The sequence below is a fragment of the Perkinsus marinus genome, assembly GCF_000006405.1.
Source record: "Perkinsus marinus ATCC 50983 genomic scaffold scf_1104296962770, whole genome shotgun sequence".
Classification (NCBI taxonomy): domain Eukaryota; phylum Perkinsozoa; order Perkinsida; family Perkinsidae; genus Perkinsus; species Perkinsus marinus.
In genome coordinates this window covers 259,065-279,853 of record NW_003205331.1, presented here as the reverse complement: position 1 = coordinate 279,853, position 20,789 = coordinate 259,065, and the positions used below count along the sequence as shown (strand labels likewise).

Here is a 20,789-nt window from a genome sequence, read left to right as displayed (position 1 = left end):
ACTATCGAGCGGTACGACAAGCGATTGACGATTGTTTATCAGAGACCGCTGAGGAGACCTTTTGCACTGGACGGTACCTCTCTGTTGAATGCACGTGATGATAATCGGTGTTGTTCTCAGGGAGTGGTGAATGGCATCGTAATAGCTCACGAGTCTCCGCGGCTATACGAATCTCGATATCGAGGATCATCCTCCTCACCCGATTGATTGTCGTAGAGGGGGTAGAAGGAGCCCCTTCCAGAGCGGTTTCGGACATGCAAAGACTTGCAGTAGTCAGATGATAGCAATATTCAATAAACTACTCCTACTAATAGTTGTGAAATTCCGCAGAGTTACTTCTAGAGTCAAATTTATCTGTTGTAGAATTATGAATCGGCACCAATAAAGTGCTCTGCATAGCACAGTGCATGATACGATCGTTTACGAAGTAGCCAAATCTTGCAATCTTACTTAATCTTATAATTTCTCAACGCTACTGAGCCCTATCGATGATGTCAATAGCAAAATATCTTTACCTAGCTCCATTGTGTCTTTCTCGGGTGAATATCCTCTAGCGAGTGGTTCTTGTAGTGATTATGAATCGTGTTTTTTCTTATGTGCGCCACTAAGAACTAATATTGTTTTTGTCAGCTTCTTTAATCTTTATCTTCGAGTTATGACCATTGTCGATCCAAAGGGCAGTGATGTTGAATTGCAACGTGTTCATCGTGTGCCTGAGGTTGAGGTGAAGGGATTCGACGAGACCGTCAAAGGCGGTGACGTTGATCCCCAGTGTCACCATGGCAAATGCACCGACATCCGTGGGGTTTTCAGCATAGTATTATCTGCAATTGGTAAGTCCTCTCACATCCCACAAATTTCATCGCCTTTCTCAGGTATGGGTGTAGTTATGCTTCCCACTGTATTCGCTTCTTGTGGCTGGCTTGGTGGTGCCTTCGTCCTCACCCTTGGTGTCTTATTTGCTGGTTTTGCGGTATCCAAGTTGTATATGGGTATTGCTCTCACGCCGAAGGGTCGTGGACATGTATACACATATGAGGACCTCGGTCGAGCTTGTTACGGCAAGTGGGGTAAGCCAGTTGCTCTAGTTGTGTCGAGTTGTATAGTAGTGTAGGTCGTGCATTGACTGCTGCTATCGTCCATGTGACTATGTCGGGTATTTGCGCATCGTTGTTGGTTCTGTTGGGCGAGAATACCACCAAGTTGATACCATCCATTTCCCAACGTATTTGGATAATTATTTGGGCTGTATTTTTCATCCCTTTTACCTTCCTACGAACGATGCATGAAGTATCATATGTCGCTGCTGTTGGTATGGTGTCGATCCTCACCTTATTCACCGTAGTCAGCGCCAATGGCCTTCTGGTTGGGGTAAGTTGTGGTATAACTCGATTGCTTTATAATGGTTATTTTAGATAACTTCGAAAGAGCCGATCGTGTATGATATTTTCGTACCGGATTTCATTGAAATCGCAACGAATTTTGGTGTGTGTATTCTCTCATTTAACGTTACTAATTCTGTTGCGACGTTGGTTCGAGATATGGCCAAGCCGACTCATTTCGTGGCAGTTTCTAGATGGGCCTATGGTATAATATTTACTGTGTATTTTGGTATTGGTGTGTGTGGTTACTTCGGATATGGTCGCTCCTTGAGAGATCATCCTATTATGGATTCGATCGTTCCTCCTAACGAGCCCGTGTCGGGTGCATGGGCTTATATTACTCTCATTGCAATCGTTATGTCCAGTGTGCCGCATTATGTGGTAAGTATCTCGAGGTTCAACTTGCAAGATACAGAACAGGTCCGATTCAGGTACTTTTGCTTCCGATTGCCTCCTCTCTGGAGTACGTTCTTAACATTGATGTAGATGACAACTCTCGTCGGGCGGGCATAAAGAGGTTCCTTGCTCGTCTGGCATGTATTCTATTCACCACTATAATAGCAGTCTCTGTTCCTAACATATCTAGTCTGCTGGACATACTTGGTTCCTTTACGATGGTCTTCATGGTTGCTATGATGCCGTGTATATATTACATGAGAATCCAGCAAATCGTCTTAGGTGACCGGGGGCGTTTAAATCGGAAATAGGTTGCGACTGGCGTTAGTTCAGTGCGCAGATGAATATAAATGTGGACTATTATTCGTCGTTTTCAGGTTCGTTGAGGGCCTATGTTAAAGCTCACAAGGCAGAGACTCTGTTTATTTTGGTCGTGTTAACGTGGTGTGTGCCGATGATTGCGGTGGGCTCGTATGGTGCCATCAAGAACTTCGGTTAGCATATCGTATTGTTATCGTGTCTTCTGTTTACTACTATAACTGGCGGGCGCCATATACTACTGTTCCTGATAACGTTAGTGTTCTGTGATGATTTTAAATAGATGATGGCACTTCTCGATGACCTTTGCTAGGATTTCCATCGGTTATATCATCATCGTTGTTGTTGTCTATATGTTGTTTTAATAGGATGTTGTTACTTTTCAAGAGAGTTATTGTTGGATTGCGTAGTCAAGTTATTCCTTAGGGGCTGTAGAAATGTAGGTGGAAAATTGAACGCACTCCGCTACGTTGAAGTTGGGGAGTGTTCTGGGAGTGTGCGTATTGAAAGATCTAGCTCTGGATGGGAAACTGTGGCGATGTTGAAATTTTACGGTATCAACTTGAGTTGGAAGAAGTTTTCCTTGCTAACAAGTGATCTGAGACAAGAACTTACTTGTAAGGATCGATCAACGAAATATAGCATCTCTAACAGCTTGCCGCCCAGCCGCAAGAGTCTGACTTCCTCAGGATACCTTGGCGACTGTGCGCGGGCTGTGCTTTCTTTCCGCCCTGTGGCTGCGAAGTGGCGGCCGTCGGGCTCCTTTAGTCACTGAAGTTCATTGTTTTTGGCTTTTAGTAGCTAGACAAAAACCACCTTGGTGTCGGAAGACCCACTTTGTGTGTTAGCATACCCAGACGCTTGAAGAAGGAACAGATGGATCGGCGGACGAGTATACCAACCTGCTCACCTCTAGGGCAAGCCTGGCACTTGGTTCTGTCTCAAAGTCTCCTTCCCTGTAGTGTCCCCCCAACTAAGCTCGCAACATGCTCGAACAGTTGCAACTTAGTTGTTTACCACTTGCCCTCATGATAATGGTGACGATAACTTTCGTTATTTAGTTGAGTGAGGAGTTGGGGTATTTGGGCTGGATACTCGGAGCTTATCCAAACGAAGCTATTGTTGGGGATACAAGATCTGTAGCTCTTACCCCAGCCTCCTCACCATCACCGGTGGATGAGTTTCTCTCTGCAGATGTTAGACTTCGAAGGCCTACTTCAAAGTCTCCAATTCCGACGAGTTGCGAAGGCTGCTCGCACTCGGGGAACCTGGGGTATCGGGGGTCATCTCACCCAGAGTATCGATTACACTAGCTCAACACTAGGTTAGAGTTAATCGTTTCTGGCTCCATCGTGATAGCAACGCTATAATCCTAACATCGTCGAACTCGGTGTCGGGACGGTGATCGAAGGAAGCGAATATGAAGTCACCCGCCGCATTGAACTCGACTTGAAAAGATGCCTTCTCCTCATCCCAGTGACGCACGGCGCACCAGGACACCTTCCAGCAGCTGTATCGGTAGGGTGTTACTTTTAATTGATTTGGGAATCATGGCCCTTATGAGGTTTTACGGCTCGAGATAGGACGTGTCGCACCAACATCATGTGTTCAGACATATTATAATATCATGGATACAATTAACGATTACTTGATGACCATTGGTATTAGACGATACTGTCGTCAAACGCATCGATTCGTCTCTGTGAAACCGCGATACAGGCATATGAACGCACCGAGTCAACTTGAAACGTTCAAGTTAACATCAATGGTCTAAGTTAGACTGCTGTGCTCACTCAAGACATATCGAGAGAAAAAAAAATTGAAACAATCATGGTCATCCATCTTCCACGATTCGTGATTCACAGCATCTAGCTGCGTGCCTTAGCTGCAACCATCCTCATAGTTAAATCAAGAAGTATCTCTTCACTTCCTCCGGGTATAGCACTCAAACGGACACTCCTGCGAATGACCCAGTTGATGATGATGATGAGTGAGTTCTATCATACCTGTATAAGCGTTCCACATAACGTCCCTGACCTTCCCTCGTCACTCCAGCACCACCGAAGATTTGGACTGCCTCTCTGGCGCAGTACTCGAATGCCTAAATAAGTGAACTTGATTCGTGTCTGCGAGCCGAAGGGGATGATGACCTTAGACGCGTTAACCTTGAGAATAGCACAATCAGCCCCCAGTTGACGATCGGGAACTCTCTGCTTGAACTGCAGGCCAACATGTTCCACCTCAGTCCATAGTGACTCCACCTGAGATGACGAGCTGAGTATACCAGCTGCCCGAAGTATTCCTCCTCACCATTCTAGCCATTTCGGCGAGCTTATAGCGGATCACTTGGTGTTCAATCAACTTCTTCCCGAAAGTCTTACGCTTCATCGCGTGCCTGAGGAATGGCAATGGGGATATCTGTAGCGTTTCCATGTGCGATTACTTCAATGCTAGAGAGTAGCATCGCCGAGCTCCCCTAGCAGCACCGACGGCTATCAACAACCTGAAGCGGCGAGGTAATGCTCAGAACCATCATCCGAGCAGGCCGTCACCTCTCATGGTTGAAGTTCTCCATGAGAGCAATGAAACCGCCGTTTTCCACACCAATCAGATTTTCGGCAGGCACTCTCCTGTCCATAACAGCTGCTCGATAGGAGTCTGCCTATGCACTTACACATCATCGAAAGTTACAAAGGTGGACTTCAAATCGGTGTCCCCCATCGTAGGAAGTCCACGGACCTACAGTCTCAGTGGACAGCCAGAGATGCCCAAGTTGTTGAGCATCACCGTGATGCCAGGCGACTTCATGTCAACACATAAAAGGGATATGCCGTTCATCCCCTCCGAGCCAGTGCGGACAGCCAGCGTTATGTAATCCGCGATCAAACCACCAGTAATCCATTTCTTCTGCCTAATGCCAGATGACGCTCTTTAACTACATGAGACACCTTCGGCTTACCCGTTTACAACATACTCATCTCCCCGTTTGACAGCTGTTGTTTTGATTTGTGCAACGTCACTCCCTGCAGTGGGTTCTGTTATACCAAGGGCAATATGCTTCTCCCCACTCACGACTTGCGGCACTAACCTAAAGTATGTTCGATTATTCAAAAAACGTCGAGAGCTCAAGATCTGCAAAATCCAGTTCAATTCTAGCGTTGGAGATATCAGGCGTTACGTACTTTTCGCGTAAATGAGCCGGGCCGTACTTAATGAGTGGAGGCAAAGCCATGGAATCGATGCTTATCTAACAGGCATTAGGGTGGTCCCCTGAGTGCACTTACTGGAGACTTACCATGCGCGGATAACATTCCGCTCTAGCCATCTCGTCGAAAAATATTATCTCGTGGAAGATGTCATATTCTTCTGAAATGGCTCAAGTTTTTCCCCGGGGAATCATTGTCCATAAGATACAACAGTGCATCTTCCAAGAATGTACTGTATTTTGATCTCGTTGACGTCTCACTACTCGACCGTATATACATTGCTGAAGCGCTAACTACCCAAAACACCTCGGGCGGGGCTCGAACCCACGACCACGGGCTTAAAAGGCACGCGCTCTACCGACTGAGCTACCGAGGCTTACAAGAAAAATATTCTAATAAGCGAGTCGTCCTCATAAGCGCACACTCGCGTCACGCTAGCCTCAATTCAAATAAATGCAGCTCACACTGGAACAGCGGAGCGTGCGAGTTTCTAGCAGCATGCAGTTCCTGAGGTCCTTAGTAATGGGTAGCACATTCTTTGGGGGTGCTCGGTGAGTTCGTCCTCCACGTTGACACCCAAAACTATCGAGTTGACAGGTGGCGTTTTTGAGCGCGGATACGCGCGGTCACAAAATACCCTGGACGTCTTTACAACAAAACTATAAATGCACATACCTAGTGGCGTTTTGCTGAGCTCAGACGGGACTCTGAGTACAGCTTGTTGCAGTCCAGCGTCGTACATTTTCTTGTGGATGCTCAGAGGGTAGCTTGAAAGTGACGTGCGAGAACGTCAAGTTGTGGCCCTCACTCACCCGCCTTTTTCAAGCCAACTCTCAGCGTAAGGGTCGATCTCTTTCATCACGAAGTCCCTCACACGTTTCCTGAACTCAGCATGTGAAGCCGTATAGTAAGGCGTAAAGGCACCTGCCCAAACGACGACTCCGCTGCAAAACGTCAGGGGTGCCTTACCTTGATACCAAGACGGCTCACAGAACTTGTGCTGATCTCCGAAGGGCTCGAATCTAGCCATTTTTCAAACAGAGACTAGACTTCTACTGAGGCAATCGCAGAAGCCTTTGAAGCCGACCGAAGGCCCTCGTCGAATTTCACTTCCATCTCATGAACAGGGATTCGATCACCAATAACGACAGGCGTGATCGAAGTGAGCCGATCAGCTACTATCACCTGTATTCTGTGGAATACAGAATCCGAGGGTAATAATAAAATCCAAGCCGCGGAATCATTCAAACCGCCCCGGAACACGACAGAGCAACGAGATCTTCTCAAAGCTACTCAGAATCCTGTCGATCCCACCCCTTTTCCCGTTTCCTACGAACGAGGGGTCTTGCTCACTTGCATGACCTTTGACTTTCTCAACCGGTGTCCATGCTCGCCCAGAAGACGCCGATTTTGGATTGAAGTTTCAACTTCAATGCATGCCATATTAGCATTCATCGCGATATACACTCTTCTTGCCGCCCTAGGCTCTGCTACAGACTCTTGTCGCGTACCATCACAGGGAGACGCATCAAGCCGGAGGATCAGACCAGTGAGCACCAATGCTTCTACGGTGTCCCATGCTTTATATTCAGCGTCGTCTGGTGTATGCACCAGCTGGGCGGATGGGCCGATCCCGATGGTATCGCAACAGACTCTCACTCACGGTCAGCTGAGCTGTACTTGACCAATTTGTATGAGCCCAAGACAACACTTTCATCATATACACATTCCAACATGTACCAAGCCTTGACGTCAGCGTTGTCAAATGAGCGTTGCGTCAGATTGTCACACTAGAAATACAATCCTAACATCAGAAACGATCTCCGGTTGTGGCAATTCAAGATCATGTACTCCTCAAACACACACTGTTACATACATTACATCCCGCGCGAGCCGGAATCGGCCACCCTGTGCGGTCCGCACAGCAGTACTTTCACGAGGGGACTCTCGCAAATGTTCTCCCAAGAAACCGCGTTCCTTTACAAGAGTCGGTATTCGATACAAGGTTGTAAATGACGGTAAAACAGCGATCTGTGACTAAGTGATAACTTTCTGGCCAGCGGGGAGGAAATTCTACTACGAACATTCGTTATTTTGTAATTATCATGAGTTGTCAGAACTAGTTTCTCACGCATGTATAGGGAGCGGCTGCCAACGCGTTGTTACACAGTCATATCTCGTACCGACAAGCATGAGAGAAGCGGAGTGGATTCCGACCCTTCGAAAGCCTCGTTGTTGGCGAATCCACAGCTAGGGCGTAGTATGTCGTACAATATCCGGTGTATGGAGAGACTCCGTCGGAGTGCCTATGCGCGCACAACGGCGGTTGTGCGCATACTGTAGCCGAGTTAGTAGTAACACCCGTTCAGCAATACCGAGGACTTCAAGGGGCTCAGCCAGCGGGTTCTCCACCATGTTAGTAGTAATACCCGCACTGGTTGACTCAACAACACTAGGGATATCCATAGTAGGTAATAAGGCTTCTTATCTTGTCCATTTCAGCCTGGGGGCTGCGAGCCGTTTCACGCAACGAACAATGGGCGAGCGAGATTCGTGCATACGCGCGCGAACATGCCGTGACATGACGTGAATGAACATCCTAAAGGCTTCCTCATACAGGTTATTTAATATCCGTTATTATCTAAAATGGTTAAGACCTACTTTTCCCTGATCACCATCATTTGGTTTGCCCTGCTCTCCATCGTACCACAATGCGACGCCCAACTCCGTGCCCTGGTCCAGCCCACTTATGAATGTGCCACTGGCAGTTGCAATCCACCATGCCCTGAAGGCGAGAAGTGCTTCCTGCATTTTAACAGCCAATGCTTCTGCTCGAGGCCTTGAGGAGCCTTTATGTTATCTCGCGGCTTTGAACAGCTTCAGATGACTTCAATCTAGACAACTTTTCCGGACCATCTTGTTTTCGTCCGCCGCCTCTCATCAATATTCTTTCGCACAACCAATGTATCGTGTTTTCAGTTGATGATTTGCACACTGACGAGCAAGAGCTCCCAGAATCAATCTCAAGTTAAGATCAGTGTCGCTTGCACGAGTCTTGCTGAAGTCCTTGAAGTATGTTGCCGAACGTCTACTCCCGTAAGTGGCAAACCGAGAATACAACTCCAACAAGAAAACACTGACGAAATGTGTTAGGCTAGAGAAGCATCGATGAGATTATATTGCGCAAATAGCAGGCGCTTTCACTCCGTCGATGTGTGCCGTATCAAATCTCAGAGAGAAACACATATCACCGTATGATGAAATGGCTGAGAGAGACACCACGATGGGAGTGCATTTATAGACTACAAATTGTAGTGAACCGCCTCTCTAATTTGCTAAAACACATTATTATGTTCGTCCGTCTCAGACCAAGACTCTTAGTGTCAATGTGTGTGCAGGTCAATGATACTTCAGCGCCTACAGACAGAATCGCGTATATCAGAATGTTGCGATCGGATGACACACCGTACGAAACTGACGATAATATGACTGATGATATGCGGATCGATGCTCCAGATCGCGCCTTGTATGCTAACGGCGTCATAGACAGAGTCAAGTAGACAGAACCCTAAGGGAGCCACTATAAAGTTTGTAAAACTGCATACATTCATATTCTACGGCTCCATATGCTACTTGTTGTCTAACATACACTCGTCTGCCTATATTTTCTACGCGACCTGGCACTAAACACTCCTCAGCCGTCATCTTATCCATTCCTTTTCCAAGCTCTCACAATCTTGGGTCAAAGCGTCACGGTATGTAGCAAGCCAACGCATCAGCATCGACGCTGACGGAGGTAAAAATTCGAAGGAGGTACCCGACAACTCGGACCATAAACGACAGAAAGCAAAGTAGTGACGTAGACCGGCGTTGTAGCTTGCTAATGTAGATGGAAGAACAGAGCGCAAAGGACCTTTGCCAAAGGTAGTTCGAAAGCTGCTCTTTCGATGAGTGGGGTAATGTTGATGTTCTGATCTCTCATTAATTTAAGGAACGATAACTGGTTAGTCGGAGGGAAGGCTGCAACAATATCGTGTGTTCTCTTATGCGTCCACACTGTGGACGCAATTACAGTGGAAGGATCTACAAGTATGCGGCGTGGTACCGATGTGGATGTAAATGAGGCCTGTAATCGAGCACTTCCCAGTCGTTGCAGATTTAGTCTCGCAGCAGCAACATGCAGTGGAAAGGGAATCTCGTCAGACATTGAGAGAAATGAAGAGTTTTTGCTGACGAATGAACAAAGACTGCAAAACGAAAAGCAAGAAACATACCTACACGAGTCATGAATATTATAACATCACGTCGTGAGGGCATGCTGACAATTTCCATAATGTAATAAAGATGGACGCGAACTTATCAACCTATACCGATCCCAAGAAAAGAAGTCATGATAAAGTCTACGCGAAGGAGCATCAGCCAAGTTAAATTGACTTCGTATACCACCAATCCACATCGAAATGACGATCTTTGCAGCTAAGAGCCAGAACGCGAGTCCCAGGCGATTGAGCGAAGGCGATTTGGACGAACCTTTCAAGATCATGTGTTCTACAAATGTAGCATCGATGAAGATCATCACACGATGATTACGGAGCATGGGACCAAATGTCGAGATTGCACAGAGGGTTGCACAACATTCTTGGAAGACTATGTTAGGTGGATCGGAACAAGAGATGGCCGAGAGAGACAAAGGTAAGGGTTCTGAGAAGTAGACATTTTTGTGGTGGAGACGAATAAGGCATGCTCCAACTTGGAGCCTCCAAGACGGCAATCCCCATCGGCATCAGAGTATATGACAGCCGCAGGAAAGCTATGTAATGAGGATAACGTCAAGCATCGTCCATCAGAGAAGCTGCGTAAAAGAAAAAGCAATGATCGGAGACAATCGATGGCAGTGTGACTGGGAAGACGAACCGGACTTACGTCCAAAATGGATATGATCGTAAAGCACCCGAATGAAGGGTCTACCAGCACAGGAAGCAAAGGTGGAAGCAGCAACATTTAACTTACCGCATAATTTTAAGGCTCGACCAAAAGGTAGAACTCCCGATGAGAGAATATTGACAAGAGAACCACAAATACGATGTAATTTTTCACGCGGAACAGAAAGAGAAACAGCTCGTTTGTAGACAGATATTTCGATGCCTAAAAGAACCATGGCATGAGAAGGTGAAGAACTTTTCGAAGTTTTTAATTTCCAGCCTAGAATAGAGTTCAAAAAGAGGAAGGAAGAGTAGGCTGAGTCGACAGTCGATACACCTTCGCCGCCAGAAAAATCATCGATATAGCTAACGACGATAGTGGAAAAATATGCCCTGGAGAGGAAGACCAATGCTTGTGATACTCGTAGGTAGTTCCAGACACTCGATCTGGCTCCAAAAGCCTGAGCGAAGTGTCTAAACAAATATAAATGCGGCGTAGACGGATTACGAATAGCGACAAGAGTAGAGAAAGTGTGTGGAGGAAACGACGCGACTTGCCGATAAGCACTCTAGCGATCAGCACTCCATATGCGGATCAAGATCATCAGGCCAGGAACCCGACAGAGCGTTGTACATCTGTGTAATCAAGTCAATGGTGGGTAGAGCCATGGGACGATCGAAGTATTGGCAATCGTTCAGACCCGACGCAGTGTAATCGTCACAGGGCCTCGTTTTGGAGACCTGGCGTACGGGAAATCTACGTGAAATCAAATAGTCAGTCGTATAACTGTCGCCGTCGATGGGACCAGCCATGGTGTGGTTATCGACCTCATCAATAGCCGCCCGCCACAAAGTGGCACCATCAGTGCTCGGAGACTCGCGTTGCAAACGTTGGTATATTGGGTCGTCCTTGAGAAAGCCCGTACGTAAAACAGTGTAAAGGTCAGTGTACGTCAATTTCTGGGAGACACCCTCAGCAAAAACGGTACCCGGGGTGTGGAAATTGCCACGGACTGCCAAACCATAAACCAACTCCAGTGCGAGTGACGAGTCACAATAGTTAGCAGTGCTAACTTAGCACGACGTAACAGGACGGCCATGGGTGGAATGGACGGCCATGGCTATGTTGATGTATAGCACTAGATCAGGACTCCTGATTCAGGAGCGGAGTTATAGATATACTCCCCCACTAAAAGTTGATGTTTTGAGGCGCAATTTCAACACGTGTATGCTTAGCATACTATGCTAAGAATATGTGGAGAAAACTTTTTACCCGGCTTCGACTTCTCACTAACTACGGAGAGTTAGGCCCTGAAAGTTTCAGGCTGGAACTTGGAGGTCATATCAGGTAAAGCATAAGCACATACCTCCCTGAGCCGCAAGATGATACTCGTTGTGGTGGCTGTGCACGAGAAACCGGATATGCTAAGAATGTGTGGCGAGGTGTAGACCTTGGAAGTTCCAGGGTCTACTTGGATACGGTATCCAAGTTGGAACGTGCTGACTTGACCGCTTGACACTCCCTTAGACTTAGGACACCGCTCAATTCTCGGGCGTCTATCGATCCTGGCCACAAATTTCGCGCTCCCGGCCAATCCCATTTCTTGGGCCACTAATATCGCGCCAATTGCGCAATTTCGAGTTGTGGGCTCGTATTGTTCGAGTTACTGCGTTTGGAATCCTATTCGAGCTAGGCAATGGTGTTCGTGACTAACCCTAGAGTATGAGTTAGACGGAATCTCTACTTTCCCCGTACCCCTCTATCATCAAAAACCACTGTGTTGCCAATTCGGCTAGAGGTGTAAAACTAGAGGCGGATCTAACCGTTTCTAGTATGCAAAACCGTTAGATAGATGCATCCGAGCCCTTCATCCTTATTCCTGCCACTAATTCTTCAGTGATAGCCACATTCCTCAGAGGAAAAAGAATACAGAGAAATGTCCCGAGCTGAATTCTATCTCACTCTTCTCCATCCTCGGGTGATGCTGCTTGCTCCATCGGCTAGCAGAACCCTTGGCTGGTGGTGAACACCCAATGACCGGGCTGCTTCTCTTATTGCAAGGGAAGAGCGACTCGGCCGATGCGCTGTCCTCGTTCAAAACGTAGCCAATACTTAACAGTCCGAAGCGCGAAGGTGGACGTAAACATCCACAGACTACTACAACAAGGCCCAGCCAGTTCAGTTTATGTGTATAATCGATAACCATAGTATCTACCATAGTAGTGTTTCCATTTTCTTGGATTAAACGCTTTGTAGAAAAAATGCCTCGTATCTTGAGGCATTACAGTAGCCTATACAGTACGGTTGGTCTTCGTCGGATGGAATGCCGCTATTCTGCTCCACAGAACTCCTCAATTTCCAACAGAGTGTCACCAGACTGTACGCGATCTTCGCTCCGCATAGTTTTTCAACTGTGTATCGTCTTCTAAAGATTTGTTGTTTCACAGCCGGTGTAAGCTTCTTGATGAGCTTCAGTTTGATGATCAAACTTTGATCAGCTTTCTCTCAGTGCGACAAGCTGGAGTACCATCAAGGACACGATCATCGATTATTCTCTTGCATTCTTGACTAAGGGGTATAGGTCTCCATGAGAAGGGAGACCTGCAGATGGTGACATGACATATTATAGTTAGCACTTAGAATAGCACAGCAATCGATTGGTGCGTCACGTCACCATCTGGGCGTCACGCTTTGTCGTTCCTTACGACATTGTTTGTGGTTCCTCGCGGAATAACTTTGCTTACGAGCTCTGGTGTATTGTACTCAGTCGAGCTTCGGACTAACGTACTGTCGAGTTCACTAGTAATAGCAGAACGATCTTGGTCACTGTAGTTCTCCTCTCGACGGACTACACTCACGTCACGCTGCGTAGCACGTACGTACAAGAAGAACATGATAAGGATCTCGAAGGGGCGAACAGAGTCGACTTAGATAATTGAATCTACGTCTGAATACAGATGGTATAATGATGATATAGTCCTCGTGTAATACACGTAAACGACATAGCTCATACGGGCTGTAACAGCCCGGCTGTTCATAATTAGATTATATGCAGTTCATCCTACCACGAGATGTTGTTGATATGTGCGGATATGAGGCGGTGGTCACAATCCACACCAACGGTGTGACACCATACCGACTGCAAGCTTCATCGTAGATTTGAGCAGCTCATAAATGTCTCACGTCAGCCTCCTCCTCATCCTACTCTCACTGGTCGATCGGTTTGGTGCTCAAATGATGTATACCGGAGGTAAGTCAACTCAGGTTATACTCACAGTTATACCAGTGTCGAGTTGACCACAAAGGCAACAACAGGTGACAGCTTGCCTTCTTTCAGCCACAAGAGATAAGGCTGAGCCGACCCAAGCCTACCAGGAAGAGAATGATATGGACACGAAATCTTTTTTGAGTCGCGGTAAGCGTCTCTGCGATCCGGATGTGAACCAAGCACACGGTTACTACGACGGTTCCGGTGAAAGAAGGTAAGCATTTGAACACCTGCTTCACCACCTATGTGTGTAACCAACGCAGTAGCACAAGTAACACAATTGTTTACATGTGGACTCTCATCAGACTATTCTTCTGGTTGTTCGAGTCCCGTTCTGATCCATCCCACGATCCTCTCATCCTCTGGCTCAACGGGGGGCCTGGGTGTAGCAGTATGATAGGGCTCTTCTTAGAGAATGGACCCTGCAGACTTAATGAGGATGGAAGGGGCACCAAGCTGAACCCGTAAGAAGGACTGTGTGTGAATGATGATGACATATCCGATTAAGGTATTCTTGGAATACCCGAGCGAACCTCCTCTTCGTTGACCAACCTGCCGGGGCTGGCTTTGCTGAGGGACCGCCCGTCACGAGGGGCTCGCACGAAGCCGCTGACGACTTGTAAGGCGAACATTGTGGGGGGGGGAGTATGCACATGGCCAACTACATGTGTTGGTGAGACTCTCACCAACACCTCATAATTTTCATACTCTCACCGTGAGAGTATGAAAATTATGAGGAAAGTTTCGGTGAATTATTGTCGGGTCTTGTACACTTCTACTTGAATTTGCATGTAAAATTCTACAGTAAGTCACTTACTGTAGCTCGAAATTCCATCACTGTGATGGAATTTCGAGCTCAGGTGAGGAAAGCGAACATATATTCCTCCAACACTGATCATTGAATGCAATCATCATTGACCAGCATTGCATCCCGAGCGACTGATGCATTGAAAGGTACTTGGCCCTTCTAGGGTTCTTCTCTCAGCACAGACAGTATAAAAATAGAGCCTTCTACATCGCTGGGGAGTCGTATGCTGGTAACTCTATATCGAGTGTCGTCGAACCGTCAGTTCCACTGCTTAGGTCATTACATACCTGCAATAGCGCATAAAATATGGCGAGAAAATAAGGGGCTGCGCTACCCTAATATTAACCTCCGGGGATTAGCTATTGGAAATGGATGGATGAATGCCGGGATTCAGTAGGCGGATATACGACGGAGATATCATAGAGTCGTCCCTGATAGGGTACCTTCATTCCCCCAGATGGCTTTTAAAAGCTGTACCGCTCCGCACGTTGCTACCTACGAAGAGTGCGAGAACAAAGCCTCCTATGTTGTGTATCAGTCTTCTTAGATATCTGAACATGACTAGAGCTGTTGGGAAATGCACGAGGGGTATACCACAGTGTTTAGCAGGCGACCGTGAGAAACGAACGGTTTGAGCGTCCTTCGCACTCGAATTAAACTCCGTTGTATTAGAGCTGATGTGCGAGCGCTTGGCCAAAGTCTGTAACGCCGACTCCATTGGTGCTCCATTCAAAAGGCGCGGTATCAGCATGTAAGGAGATTTGCTATGATAGGATATATTAGTGAAATGGTTTGCATTGTAGATACGATATGAGGATCACAACTAAGGACGGAAGCACAGGCCAAGTTGGAGATCCGAGGGTGGGTTGCATGCTTGACGAGACTCCACCCTGTTGTTTTCAGTTGGATCGTTTTCTCAACCGGTGTGACGTGCAGGATATACTTGGTGTTAACAAGAAATTCACCTCCTGCACAGACGATGTGAGAGTTGTGGATGAAATGCTTGTACTTCAATCGCAGGTCTCCATTATAGGGGACTTCGGGCCTGAATCAATTTTCCCCTCTGATAGTCTTTATTTGCCCGATTTACTTGATGCTGAAATCGAGGTGAGTTACATGCGAGTCGAAGATAGTTTCTTGGACAGTGTCGGAGTAACGTATGTTCACTTCTTTCAGCTGCGCCCAAAAGTTCCCTCGTGAGAGAAGTTCATACACGAATTGGGAGGAAATGTTCCAAAATCAACAAGAATTGTCCAAAAAATTCCCTCAGAGTTTTCATATTGTCACCATAAAATATGCACATGGTCAACTCCGAGTTGACCGTGTGCATATTTTCCCATACTTTTCTAGAACGTCCAAATTCTAGTACAGTGGGGGGACTCTTGTGATGCAGTATTATTGGCAGTGTGTTGGTGAACTATGAACACAGACTGCGATTGGTAGTCGCCCTGATGTCGATTGTGGACATTTTGACATTTCGTGTACATCATCTCGGCTCGAAGTCACGAACATCTTCTCTTGCAAAGATTCTCCTCTATGCTGGGGATCAAGATTTTGCCGGTAACTGGATCGGCTGCGAACAAGCAGCAGATGCGTTGGAATGGCCCGGTCGGAATGCATTCCGCAACGCTCGTCGCTATGAATATAAGGTAGCCAACAACAGGAAGAATATTGCGGATTACTGATCCAATGTTCCGATTCACCGAACCATAGGTTGGTTTCTCAGGGTATTGATGGTATATCAGTTGGTCAACTCCGCAGCATCAGATGGAAGGAGAAAGGAATGTTTGGTTTCTTGCAAGTACGACAAATCAGCGTTTCAATATATGTGTTCGTTTCCCTCAGCTGAGCTCAAGAGTTTCTCCGCTATTATAAAGGTATACATACAAATTCCGGTAGAAGTGTACTGGAACCAACAATACTTCCCCTACATTTTCTCACAATTTCCACTATATGTCACTAACAAATGCAGTTGACCATGTGCATATTTTCCCACGTTGCGATGACTGGATTTCATCCCAGCACCATTCCTGCAGGTATACCTAGCAGGGCACCTCGTACCCCAAGACCAACCAAAAGCGGCCCTCCTCATGATCAACGATTTCATGGATGGTACGCTCAGAGCGATCTCTCCAAGGATATCGAGGTTATCGAGTGATAACATCTCTTCGGAGGCTCATTAACAGAATCCTCCTGCCGGGCTTCTGTGTTAACCGAACCCGCGACGATACTGACTTTCTGCTATGTTGCTAGTTGATGACCTCCCCTATAATATAGGGCCTAATACTGACTTTCTGCTATGTTGCTAGTTGATGACCTCCCCTATAATATAGGGCCTATATTGAACTTCTTTCAGCTTCGAAACTCTTTCCACTTTCACATAGCTTAAGACTTCTCGTCTGCCATAATAAGAGTTCTAGTATGTTGAGTTTGAAGTCAGTATCGGACGACAGCGGAAACCTGTATATTCGCGCTTATCCAAGGCTGATACACAACCCAGTCCTCAGCGCAAGCTAGGGTCTTCATACAGAGTGTCAAACATTGATAAAACTCTCGTACCGTTCCGCCTGCCGTAGTGAACACAACAGTCACTCAGAGCAGATTGAGTTTCAGTCGCTCAGTTGAGTGGTGTCCTTCTACGAGGGAATCGGGTGAGACTCCGCCTGGCAGTGCGATAGTATCTGAAGGCAACGAGATGGCGACTTCGGTAACTCAGCTACAATGCCTTTTTGAGTCCACCGCTACCAGCTTCCCCCCCCTAGGGAGGTCCAAGAAATATTAGGTGGAATTCGCACCGTGGATTCAAACCGTCCCTACAAACAATACATTAAAGAGAGTGTTGTAGATGAAGTATTCATATCTTAGAAGTAATTTTTCGAACACGCATCGCGATTTGCCCGTCGTTTCGCCATCCACTAATCGAACACAAAACTCGAGTATACAAGAAAAGGTATCTCTACATACATAGCTACAATCGTACTATCTAATTGCCAGCACCCATATCGAAAAGGTAATTAACAGCAAGCTCAACGTTACCATCGCAAACCCGCAACGCCTCAAGATTGGCCGCCCTGCATTAGGTCACAATAAATTCGAGCAGGATGAACAGCTGCTTACGTATCGACAAAACCCATTGACCGTAACGTTCCCAATTCGCTAGCATATCTCTGCTCCAGTTCAGCCTGATTAGGTGCGGGGACAGCTCCGTCTCCACCACCAGCTGATAATACGAGATGTACCCCTCTCCCACCATCTATCCTCCTTACCTAGCATCTGTGCCATCAGAGGGTTGTTCTGCATGGCCTGCATCATTGAAGCAAAATCTGGCTGTCCAGAAGTCGATGGTCCTAGGAGCACACCATATTTATACCATCCCACAACAAACATTACCCGTCGGAGAATTCGGAGGAGGCACTATAGTATGACTAGTAGCACGAGTGGGTACAGGCGTGGGTGTCGGAGCCGCAGGAGCTGCCATACCTTGTTGTTGTGGCTGATTTCCCTCCTACAAAATCATCACGATATTCACTACTCTACCTGCTGACGATACTGCTACCATAGTTTGATTCAACTGCATCATAGCTTGCATCGTCTGCGGGTTCATCAAGAACCGAAGGAGATCGGGGTTCGACATTATAGCAGCCGTCTGAGGGTTCTGGGCCTGTCGACAACAAATACCCCCAACACAACGAATTATAGGCCTACCATCATCTGTTGCATCATCGGGTTTGTCCCCATCATCTGCTGTAACAGCTGAGGATTCTCAGCAAGTGCCTGACCGTGAAAAATGCCGTCAATTCCACTCACGTCCAGTGTTGGGATATATGTTTGCTTTCCGCAACTGGGCTCAGACTTTTCCTCACTAATTGTGAAAGTTTATATACGAACCAGGTTCGCCCAGAAACCAGCACGATTTTCCCGAAATTTCCCGAAATTTCCGGAAATTTTTTTCAATCGCCGCCCACTGTGCATATTTTCCTCCCACACTGCACACTGCAGCCCTACCTGCACGGCTTGCTGCACCATAGGGCTCTGCATCATCTGTGACATCATCTGAGGATCCTGCATCACAGCACCCTGGGCCATACCTTGTTGCATATAATCACTAGTAGGACGAGCAGTAGTCGATGATGACGGCGCCGGTGTTGGATTCGCAATGGGCTCAGCAAGCTGACTAGCAGCAGGAGTAGGAGCGGCAGGTTGGGCACTACTGCCAGCAGGAGCAGCGCCTTTGACCAAATGGATGGTGTGGCCACTTTCAATTTTATGTTGGTTTATAGTGTCGGTATCCTTCAAGATCCGACCTTTATAGATGAGCCTCTGCTGCTCTGCAGGGACTCCTGATGTTTTGACACAATTCTTCTTAACATCACCGATGGTAGTTTCCGGGTCGAAATTCGCCTCGAACGATGAACCACCCGAGACCTTGAAAATTAGATTTATAGACATTAAAAATGATAACAAACAGCTATTCCGCATGCAGCCCATTGTGGGAGGTCAACACTCGAAAAGTTCGTTCTCGAAATGTTGCTATAACATCAATCCATTGAATGGATTCCATTCCTAGTCGGCGGAATACGAGTCACGCGCCATAAAACTACGCGCGCGCCCAGAATATATTCCGATACCAAAGTGTCTCAATTGGAGTTCTCGAATTTGAAATAGTTTCCTCCAAACTTTTAACGGTCCTAGGGGAATGTATTCAAGTTGGAGTTCTCTAACTTCCATCCATAAACGATTTTTTTTAATTCTATTTCTTCCCCCGCTGCGAATAGAAGTTACTTTTGCTCCCCAAATGCTAAGGTGTTAAGAGTATACAATATCGTTTTCGACCGACTCTATGACGCTATGTTTCAACACTATGTTTTCAGTGACGTTGAGGAACAGAACCATACACGATGTGAAATCGAAATGTAGGAAGAGTTAAAGGACTTAGGAGGAATCCAGGTCAAGAGGCGATTCAACCGAGTCCACTGCATACGTGGAGGTGATTCTACTGATGATCCTTCTACTGATTCTACGTGGAGGGGATCATAATGTTGAAAACAATTATATTGAGCTAGAATAGAGGTTACTATTATCTAAATAGGCGTTGAAAAGGTGGTGAGTTCAGCTCACCAACTTGCTGAGTTGGAGATGGAGCGGTATCAAAGTGAGTTAGAAGAGGAGGAAAGCGAAGATGATGGATAGCAGTGGTTGGAGGAGGTGTTGATAGAAGTGAAGAAGTTACTTGATCAAATGTAAGGCACAGGTGTTCCTCGGACGGTCTTGTTGTTGAGGTTGACACGGTGTTCCTACGAAATTAGGTTCACATGGCGTATCCAATGACGTGGACGACACGGACAATGATAGTGATTAATTATCAAGGGTTAACTAGTTGACACAAGTTAAATACCGATACGGAGGGCGCGTCACACAGTGCGTCTCTGTCACACACGTGCATATCACCCGCGGTGCGTCCTCCGTCCTTTTTCGGGGTGCGTCGTGAAACGACCCGTAAGGCCGAACACCGTCGCAGCTTTACAAAACCAGATGGCGTATGACGTGTATGATTTATTTCAACCCAGCCCGCCACTCCCGGGAGCAAGCATCGGTTGGTCGACCCTGCGCGGCGTGCGCGGCGCCAGCAAAGGCGCTCGTCGGACTAACTCGATGCTTCGAGGGCTGGAATCCGCAGACACCTTCTATCTTCCAGCCCACCAGACCCACGCGCCCAGGAGTGGGATATCCAATACAGGACCTAAAACTAGAAGACGTTTGCACAAGTGGATCCACTGACTAGAACTCGAAGCGATCTCGAAAGTAGTCAGAGTCTGATTTCTTTTTTTACCGACTAATGGGGCAAGGGAAACCGTTGGTGCTCTCTCGCACTCCGAATAGTCATAACTTAAATAGATGGACTTGTACTTGCCTAACATGGTTCGCCGAACCATGTTAGGCATCGAACACATGCCACATTCGAACACATTCGAGCCGACGGCTCGAATGTGTTCGAAAACCTAAAATGATTCATCCGATTCACCATCAGAGTCTGTAGCGGTGAATTTCACCGCTTTCACCGCAATCAGTTAGTCAAGGGGCGGCAGCAACGGCAATGACCACAATGCTTACAGTCATCAGGAGCCGATTAAAGTGCTAAGGCGCTCCGAGTTCCGAGTCCAAGTACTCGGTTACCGAGTTCCGAGCCTTGGAAACCCCACTCCGAGAGTCCACGGATTAAAGTGCGATACCTCGGAAAAGTCGATTTCCCGAGGGATTTTTCCGAGAACTCGGACCGAGTCACTTTCCCCGAATTAAAGTGCACAACGGCATCACGAGCTCGGTCTCGGAAAAAAACTCATAACTCGGAAATATTCGAGCTTAGATACACAGCAATCTCGCGACCAGACTGAGCGCGTGAGTCGAACACTTCTCTGCATTTATTAATTGATTTAACGTGATGCGTCGAAGAGAAGAATCGCGTGATCAACGAACACGTGATATCACCA

The 20,789-nt window shown here is 46.9% G+C and overlaps 6 protein-coding genes across 6 annotated transcripts; 3 read left to right on the top strand and 3 right to left on the bottom strand.

Moving 5' to 3' along the window:
- Window positions 1–655: 655 nt before the first annotated feature.
- Window positions 656–2,485, top strand: Pmar_PMAR000577 (vacuolar amino acid transporter, putative; the record flags this gene model as incomplete). Its single annotated transcript, XM_002771477.1, has 6 exons — window positions 656–833; window positions 876–1,070; window positions 1,115–1,371; window positions 1,416–1,763; window positions 1,814–2,060; window positions 2,156–2,485. The coding sequence occupies 6 exons, from the start codon at window positions 656–658 to the stop codon at window positions 2,275–2,277; spliced, it is 1,347 nt and encodes a 448-aa protein (XP_002771523.1). The 3' UTR covers window positions 2,278–2,485.
- A 1,420-nt stretch (window positions 2,486–3,905) lies between these two features.
- On the bottom strand, window positions 3,906–6,350 carry Pmar_PMAR000575 (acyl-CoA dehydrogenase, putative). Its single transcript, XM_002771476.1, has 14 exons — window positions 6,272–6,350; window positions 6,115–6,226; window positions 5,978–6,069; window positions 5,392–5,462; window positions 5,279–5,343; window positions 5,056–5,184; window positions 4,884–5,007; window positions 4,771–4,835; window positions 4,649–4,726; window positions 4,540–4,599; window positions 4,407–4,491; window positions 4,247–4,357; window positions 4,103–4,197; window positions 3,906–4,055 (listed from the first exon to the last, which is right to left on the bottom strand). Exons 1-14 carry the CDS (start codon window positions 6,330–6,332, stop codon window positions 3,965–3,967), a joined length of 1,239 nt encoding a protein of 412 aa, XP_002771522.1. The 5' UTR covers window positions 6,333–6,350; the 3' UTR covers window positions 3,906–3,964.
- A 1,598-nt stretch (window positions 6,351–7,948) lies between these two features.
- Pmar_PMAR000574 (hypothetical protein) lies at window positions 7,949–8,100 on the top strand (the record flags this gene model as incomplete). Its single annotated transcript, XM_002771475.1, has 1 exon — window positions 7,949–8,100. A coding segment is annotated over one exon (152 nt), but the record flags the coding sequence as incomplete, so codon positions are not given.
- A 2,700-nt stretch (window positions 8,101–10,800) lies between these two features.
- Pmar_PMAR000573 (hypothetical protein) lies at window positions 10,801–11,324 on the bottom strand (the record flags this gene model as incomplete). The annotated part of the gene is made up of 2 exons (XM_002771474.1): window positions 10,801–11,196; window positions 11,280–11,324. The coding sequence occupies 2 exons, from the start codon at window positions 11,322–11,324 to the stop codon at window positions 10,801–10,803; spliced, it is 441 nt and encodes a 146-aa protein (XP_002771520.1).
- Window positions 11,325–13,399: 2,075 nt separating this feature from the next.
- On the top strand, window positions 13,400–16,459 carry Pmar_PMAR000572 (hypothetical protein; the record flags this gene model as incomplete). Its single annotated transcript, XM_002771473.1, has 11 exons — window positions 13,400–13,475; window positions 13,563–13,707; window positions 13,799–13,957; window positions 14,002–14,112; window positions 14,849–14,916; window positions 14,974–15,052; window positions 15,105–15,162; window positions 15,205–15,408; window positions 15,828–15,950; window positions 16,028–16,102; window positions 16,424–16,459. 11 exons carry the CDS (start codon window positions 13,400–13,402, stop codon window positions 16,457–16,459), a joined length of 1,134 nt encoding a protein of 377 aa, XP_002771519.1.
- Window positions 16,460–17,284: 825 nt separating this feature from the next.
- On the bottom strand, window positions 17,285–18,750 carry Pmar_PMAR000571 (ubiquitin domain-containing protein DSK2, putative; the record flags this gene model as incomplete). Its single annotated transcript, XM_002771472.1, has 7 exons — window positions 17,285–17,372; window positions 17,419–17,521; window positions 17,568–17,648; window positions 17,692–17,806; window positions 17,858–17,962; window positions 18,007–18,075; window positions 18,307–18,750. 7 exons carry the CDS (start codon window positions 18,748–18,750, stop codon window positions 17,285–17,287), a joined length of 1,005 nt encoding a protein of 334 aa, XP_002771518.1.
- Window positions 18,751–20,789: the final 2,039 nt, after the last annotated feature.